At 43.3% G+C, this 8,122-nt stretch overlaps 1 protein-coding gene across 1 annotated transcript; it reads right to left on the bottom strand.

The window, feature by feature from the left end:
- Nucleotides 1–5,038: 5,038 nt before the first annotated feature.
- LOC145106804 (UPF0481 protein At3g47200-like) lies at nucleotides 5,039–6,577 on the bottom strand. Its single transcript, XM_079043736.1, has 2 exons — nucleotides 5,727–6,577; nucleotides 5,039–5,201 (listed from the first exon to the last, which is right to left on the bottom strand). Exons 1-2 carry the CDS (start codon nucleotides 6,575–6,577, stop codon nucleotides 5,039–5,041), a joined length of 1,014 nt encoding a protein of 337 aa, XP_078899862.1.
- Between the last annotated feature and the right edge of the window lie 1,545 nt (nucleotides 6,578–8,122).

The following is an 8,122-nucleotide window of genomic DNA, read 5'->3' as shown; positions in this document are numbered from 1 at the left end:
CTTGAGACATATCATGGATCAGCCGAACCTGAACATGAGGCAGCGCAGGTGGCTGGATGTAGTCAAGGACTACGATTGCGAGATCCTTTACCACCCTGGTAAAGCGAATGTGGTTGCGGATGCTTTGAGCCGCAAGTCAGCTGGGTCTTCCACCCCCGCGGTATGTATGAGGATAGCCGTGGATTCTCCGCTTGTGAGTTTGATCAGAGATGCCCAGGTAGAGGGCATGCGACCGGAGAATTGGAAGCTGGAGAGGATCAAGGGTGAGAATACCCGGTTCGTGCAGGATCGTCGGGGACTATTGACCCGATGTGGTCGGGTTTGGGTTCCGATGTCTGGTGGGGTTAGGCAGACGGTTATGGAGGAGGCTCATAAGTCTCATTTCTCTATTCACCCGGGGGCCACCAAGATGTACCGGGATCTGAGTTTGAGCTACTGGTGGCCGTGCATGAAGCGAGAAATCGTTGGGTATGTTGAGAGGTGCTTGACCTGTAGGATGGTCAAGGCCGAGCATCAGAGGCCGCATGGTAAGCTGCAGCCTCTGGAGATTCCCATGTGGAAATGGGAGCAGATCACGATGGACTTCATTACGAAGTTGCCGAGGACGGCGAAGGGGCTTGATGCTATATGGGTCATCGTGGATCGGTTGACCAAGAGTGCCCATTTCTTGGCCATACGGGAGAGTTCGTCGGCTGAGAAATTGGCCGACATGTATGTCAGCGAGATTGTCTCTTGCCATGGGGTTCCAGTTTCTATCATTTCCGATCGGGATGTTAGGTTTACCTCCCATTTTTGGCAGAAGTTCCATGAGGAACTGGGTACGCGACTACATTTTAGTACGTCGTTCCATCCGCAGACTGATAGGCGAAGTGAGCGGACCATTCAGACCCTCGAGGATATGTTGAGGGCGTGCGTCATTGATTTCGGTGGGAGTTGGGATTCCCACCTACCGCTTGCAGAGTTCGCCTACAACAACAGCTATCATTCCAGTATTGGCGCCCCGCCTTTCGAGCTGTTGTATGGGCGGAAGTGTAGGACCCCAGTCTGCTGGGGCGAGGTTGGGCACAGGGTGATGGGTCGGACAGAGGTAGTTCTGCAGACTACCGAGATGATACATCAGGTTAGACAGCGACTGCAGACCGCTCAGAGTCGGCAGAAATGTTATGCCGACCGACGCCGATCTGAGCTGGAATTTCAGGTGGGTGACATGGTTCTCTTGAAGGTCTCACCTTGGAAGGGATTGATCCGCTTCAGGAAGAGGGGAAAATTGGGTCCCCGTTACATTGGGCCGTTCAGGATTGTTGCCAGGGTTGGCAGGGTGGCTTACAGTCTAGAGCATTCGGAGGAGCTTAGCCGGATCCACAGCACATTTCATGTTTCGCAATTACGAAAATGCATTATGGACCAGGTGATGACATTCAGGTCGATGAGCGCCTGAACTATGTGGAGAGGCCTGTGGCTATTTTGGAAAGGAAGAAGAAGATTCTGCGGAACAAGGAAATACCTTTAGTAAAGGTACAGTGGGAACATCGGAAGAGATCCGAGTGGACATGGGAGCCGGAGGCGGAGATGCGTGAGCATTACCCGACATTGTTTATTCCAACGGACTTCGAGGGCGAAGTCTAGTTCAAGTGGGGGAGAGTTGTAACGCCCCGATTCTCAGGTATTGTTTAAATAAGATTTATTGGGTGAAGCTCTACTCGACGAGTTGGTTGACCTACTCGTCGAGTAGCAGCGGGGTGGGATCGCACGTTAAGTGACCTACTCGACGAGTCCATATGGGGACTCAACGAGTAGGAGCTGGCAGATGAAACCCTAAATCCCGGGGTTTGCACCTCTATTTAAAGGAGCCTCAGCCTCCTTTGGCCTCTTTGCAGTCTTTAAGAGCTCCTTAAACCCTAATATGCGTGTGTGTGTGCCCATTGTGTGTTTGAAGCTTGAAAAGAGGATGTTTGGAGGGAGAAGGCTTGGAGGAGAAGGAGATTGGAGCAAGTAGAGTGTGGGAATCAACACTTATCTCAGTTATCATCTTCTGGAGGTAACCAAATCGCCTTTTTCCTTGTGAATCTCTTCTATTGGTTGAGTTTTAGGGTTTTTGGTGAGATGTTAAGTTGGAAAGATGAGCTATGGGCTAGATCTGAGGTTGTAACTTTAGATCTGGACCCTCCTTGGATTCTAGAAGCATAAAGTTATAGTGTTGGTCATGATTGAGGTCCCTCTTGAGCATGAAGCTCCATTAAGAACTTAAAATAGGCATTTAGAGCCTTTATAGCCATGCATGCACGTAAAAGTTTGCAACTTTACGTGATAAGCATTCCCTAGAAGCTTGGATCTGTGATTTGGAGCCGCTGCATGGCTCAAAGCAAGTCTGTATGGAAAAAGGACTCAATGGACTCGGCGAGTCGCAGGGTTGACTCGGTGAGTCACATGAAGATGGCCGTGAACTCGACGAGTTGGATGAACAACTCGGCGAGTCCGTTGAAGATTGCCTTGAACTCGGCGAGTCGTTCGAAGACTCGGCGAGTCGGCTAGGGTTTCTCCCAATTCTTGGACACGTATGAACTCGACGAGTTAAAGGGGAACTCGACGAGCCAATCAAGGATTTCACGACTTCTCGAGTTCAGGAAGGACTCAACGAGTCGGTGAACTGAACTCGACGAGTCGAGTCAACATGGACTGTTGACTTTGACTTGGACCAAGGGTTGACCAGTTGACTTCTGAGGGTGTTCTGGTAATTTGGAGATTTATGAAAAAGGGGTTTTATGGTATCTATAGGTGGTGGAGTTCGTGTTGGTGATCCGGGAGTTAAGCTTTCTAGTTTCAGACGACAGTTGCAAGGTGAGTTATCCTCACTATACTAAGGGGTCTAAGGCACCAAGGCCGACCCATTGGATATGTTGTCCTAGCAGTGTTAGATGTTGAGTATGAGCTAGTGTTGCATGCTAGTGGTTATGCCAGTTAGGTAGACCTGTAGGACTACCTGTGATGTTATATGATTATTGCATGCTCAGTGGTTATGTTATGTGTTTGTTATATGGGATGGGTTGAGGTTGTACTGCTTCGTGCGGTAGCCAACAAACCCTAGGAGCATTCCAGTTACGGGCTAAGGGAGACTCGTACTGTGGACTCGGGAGCATTCCAGTTACGGGCTGAGGGAGACTCGTACTATGGACTCGTGGGTATTACAGTCTGTAGGGCTGTGGACCCGTTATGTGCTGTTAAGTTCAGTTTGTTATGATATGTTATTGCTGACATGGTTATGTGGACTGTATGTGTATCGGTATTTTGGGGGTAACTCACTAAGCTTTCGGGCTTACAGTTTCAGTTTATTGTTTCATGTACATCAGGGGATCGCGGCAAGGCGAAGGCATGATCGTACAACTCCTCATATTATGTTTATGTTTCTGGGAATACTCTGATAAATAATATTTTGAAAACAAAGTTGTAATGATTCGATGAACTTGACATGTTTTAAAAGTTTAAATTGGTTTGAAATTTTTGGGTGTTACACGCTGCTACTCGACGAGTAGGGCGACCAACTCGTCGAGTAGACCCAAAGACCAAAAAGATTCCCATAAATCAATACTTGAGAATCGGGGCGTTACAACTCTCCCCCACTTGAATTAGACTTTGCCCTCGAAGTCTGGTGCGATGAACAACGCCGGGTAATGCTCCCGCATCTCTGCCTCCGGCTCCCACGTCCACTCGGATCCCTTCCGATGCTCCCACAGTACCTTCACCAAAGGTATGTCCTTATTCCGCGAAACTTTCGTCTTCCTTTCAAGTATGGCCACCGGCCTCTCCACGTAATTCAGGCGCTCATCAACCTGAATATCATCCAATGGAACCACTGCCTCCTGATCCACAATGCACTTCCGCAGCTGCGAAACGTGGAAAGTGTTGTGGATCCGACTAAGGTCCTCCGGGAGCTCTAGCATGTACGCCACCTTGCCGACCCTGGTAATAACTCTGAACGATCCAATGTATCGGGGACCCAATTTCCCCCGCTTCCTGAAGCGAATCACACCTTTCCAGGGCGAGACCTTCAGGAGCACCATATCACCCACCTGAAACTCTAACTCAGATCGACGTCTGTCGGCGTAACTCTTCTGCCGATTCTGGGCGGTCTGCAGTCGCTGCCTAATCTGCTGAATCTTCTCGGTAGTCTGCAGGACTAGCTCCGTCCGTCCCATTACTCGGTGTCCAACCTCACCCCAAGAAACCGGGGTGCTACATCTGCGCCCATACTATAACTCAAAAGGCAGGGCGCCAATGCTGGAATGGTAGCTATTGTTGTAAGCAAACTCTGCAAGACGTAGGTGGGAATCCTAACTCCCACCGAAATCAATGACACACGCCCTCAACATATCCTCGAGGGTCTGAATGGTCCGCTCGCTCTGACCATCTGTCTGCGGATGAAACGCTGTGCTAAAGTGCAAGCTTGTGCCCAGTTCCTCGTGGAACTTCTGCCAGAAACGGGAGGTGAATCTAACATCTCGGTCTGAGACAATAGAGACCGGAATCCCATGGCGAGCAACAATCTCTCGGACGTATAAGTCGGCCAACCTCTCGGCCGAAGAGCTCTCCCGTTTCTGCATTTTTAATTACATCCCATACTCCTTGTGCTTGTAAATTCACTCGCATTTTTATGGCCCACACCGCGTAGTTCATCTTCGTGAGCATTGGATAGTGTAACATAACACTACCGTCTTTCGCGGTCCTTTGAATACTTTCAACTTCTGCTTGAGAAGATGACGAGGTTGGTGTAGTCATTCTTGGCATATACTTGGGCATACACGACTATGAAATTTTTTTTTGAAGTACGGGGACCAATATGAACTTTTCAGAAGTTCAAGAGGCAAATAGAACTTTTATAGAAGTAAAACAGGGGCTAAACTGAAATTATTCTGAAAAACGGGACCAAAAATGCAATTTTTCTGAAAAACAGGGGCTAAATTACACTTTTCGGAAGAACAAGGGCTAAACTGCAACTTTTCAGAACTTTGGTCAGCTGCTGACGTCACTGATGACGTCACTGCTACAGTGCTGCTACAGTGCCGTCTTCTCCGGCGACCTGGTTTTTCCGGCCAATTTTCCGGTGATTTTGACCAACTTTGACCGGTGATTTGGAGGCCTTCCGGTGGTCAAAAACGGCCAATTTTCCGGTGATTTTGACCAACTTTGACCGGTGATTTGGAGGCCTTCCGGTGGTCAAAAAATTCAAAAAAAATATATTTTCGGAATCCTCGGAACGAGACCTTTCCAACAGTGTACTCCGAAATTGTTTTTGAGACAAAAAAATTTCGACCAAAAAACAAAGAATGCTTCCTCGGAGCTTAACCAAGCTCTGATACCACTTGTTGGGTTGAAAAACTCTTTTAATATGAACTGGAACAAAAGAAACGAAATAACACTCTATTACAAGAAAGATAAACAACCCTCTAGGTAATAATACTCACTCTAAGTATTACACACTACACTCTCTGTTATTTTTTGGTGTCTTACAACTGAAGTTAGAGCCTCTATTTATACTTAAACAAGCCTACAATTACTACTGCTACCATTTATTGTGTTCATTATGTAGTTGCCATTTGAGTTCTTATTGTCAACATAGATGGAGTTACAGCTTGCTACCATTTATTGTGTTCATTATGTAGTTGTCATTTGAGTTCTTATTGTCAACATAGATGGAGTTACAGCTATTGATGTCAGGATCACACACTCACATTCTAAACCTTACCCCACCTTCTGTTAGTTGTGATACACAATAGATTACTTGTGTGGTTGGCTTTCCCACAACGTTAATACTCAACCTTCTCTTCCATAACTTTTTGGCTGGTTTTGGTGCGATCAACCCTTTGCTGACCAGATTCTCTCTGAAAAGCTGGAGACAGTGATGGGATTGTGGATCCAAGTGGGTAAAGTCCGCACCTTTGTCCACCGGTTCATCGGTTGGGATCAATGGTGCGAAGAATGAGATAGCCATCTTGACTAAATAGTGTGTGTCACGAACGGGGCTCTGAAGGGCTATTAATGCATCAAGTATGAATAGAGGAATCTGGTTCTCGAGCTTAATCATATCTCTGCGAATAAAATCCAGCGAGCCACAAATTGAGAAAACGGGATCGCCTTCTGAGTAGCCCAGCGTATCAAATCCATCTTTCATACCTCTAAATAGCTCGAGGATGAAGCAACCATCAAGAACCATCATTTTAACGAAGTCGTCGCTGTTGAGATTAATCTCACCCTCGTAGGAGCCACGTGCTTTTGCTTCAAGGTCTTTGATGGCGTCAAGATAGAGCTTGAAGTCATGCTTATGGCGATTTATGGTTTGGTAAAAGGCACGCCATTTATGGCGTTCCATGGGGTGGAGGTGGCGGTTATGGAAGTGGTAAGGCCCCATGGAAACTACGCTTGGGGTGTAGGACTTCTTGTCGGCTTCACGTAGGTGCTGTGGGACTTTGTAAATGCATGGTTTTCTGGCGAACATGACTTCGTTGTCTAGCTGTGCTTTCCGGAGCTCCTCTGTCAGCCAATCAGGTTGGCGGTGTTGGTTTTCCTTACAATTGATGGCCATTTTTCGATTGAATTTGAGAGCAAAAAACTGGCCGTGGGGTGGATCAAATTATCTGAAAGGTGGAAGGATTTAATGAAGTAGAGGTAAGTGTCTTGCTTTGCAAGTCTTATTGTTGGACTCGGCAAATATCTACATTCTAGCTATAGAAGAAAAGTCGACCCAATTACTTCTAACTTCCCAACAGTCTGATTAGTTAAACCTTTATCTAATTACGATAATTGAACGCCTGTAGGTTCCAAGAGTTACTTTTGTAAATATAGTATAGGGTGACTTTGGAAATAGTGTATCAAAATAGGATGAGTTGACATTAATTGGTTTGTAAAAAAAAAAAGTCTAATATCATAACTTGGTCTAGAATTTGATTAACGGATCCAAGCTATTATTATAAGAATAAAAATGATCGAAGCTATTACAGGTAGAAGCATGAAAGTACAATGGAATATCTAGATGTCTTTTGCAAACAACAAAACCCCATATAATAAATTTTAACAGATGCAACTTTTGGACTAAAATGAAAAATCACTCGTTATATACTTTCTCCATTCCAAAATTATTGTTTGGAATTATTGACAAAAAAAAAAAAAATACAGATTAAAAAAATATTAATTATCATTAATTTTATTAAATGAGGGGTATTTTGGTATAAAAATATTTATTTTTAGAAGTACGTTATTATTTTGGAACAAACCAAAAAAACATAGACTATTAATATGAGACGGAAGAAGTATTAAATTTTGATATCTTCAACTTTTGGATTAAAATTAAATAGTCACCCGCTATCTTTTATTCCATAAATAGATGCATTAGATTAGGTATACTTAATCTTTTTCGGATCAATATCAATTAGGTGTTGTTTGCTTTTTTGAAGCGAAAACGGCTAAAGTCTGCGGACCACATCTGCAACCATCTGCAGTAGAAAAGGTGAACCAAACGGCTACAACCTGTAATAAAAAGTCTGTTTGTTTTTTAACATCTGCAGACTGCTGCAATAAACTGAAATTAATTATACAATAGCTAAAAATAAATCTAAATAAAAAATTTATTTAGTTTAATCATATGGAAATCAAATATAAAGATCATTGTGATATGATTTTTAAAAATGTTTATATAAAAGTATTAAACATAATATTTGTTAAATAACATAAATAAAATTGTTAATTTAGCTAAAAACATGTTCATTTTTGTTAAAATTTTGAAGACGGTGATTAATTTTTTCCAGTTAACTTCATTAAATATTGTACTTTTAATGATTAACTTTATAATTTATTAATATTTGGTTATAGACTATATAACACAAAAAATATTTATGTGAAATTTATCAAACGGTTTTGAAATTATTTAAACTTATGTAAAATATACTTCAATTGTTTATAATATTCTTTAAATATTATTTAAATAATAAACATGTTGAAAAAAATTAAAACAAATTTAAATTGAATAATATAACTTAAATAAATGAGAAATAGTTTGAAGATGATGGTCTAGTGTTGCGTCACGCAACACATGCACACAAAATTTTAAGTTAGAAGTCTTCCAAAAAACAAA

Source organism: Lactuca virosa, chromosome 4, assembly GCF_052849685.1.
Source record: "Lactuca virosa cultivar CGN04683 chromosome 4, Lactuca_virosa_CGN04683_v6, whole genome shotgun sequence".
NCBI lineage: Eukaryota > Viridiplantae > Streptophyta > Magnoliopsida > Asterales > Asteraceae > Lactuca > Lactuca virosa.
The sequence above is the reverse complement of the archived record's forward strand: the minus strand, read 5'-3'. Positions and strand labels throughout refer to the sequence as shown.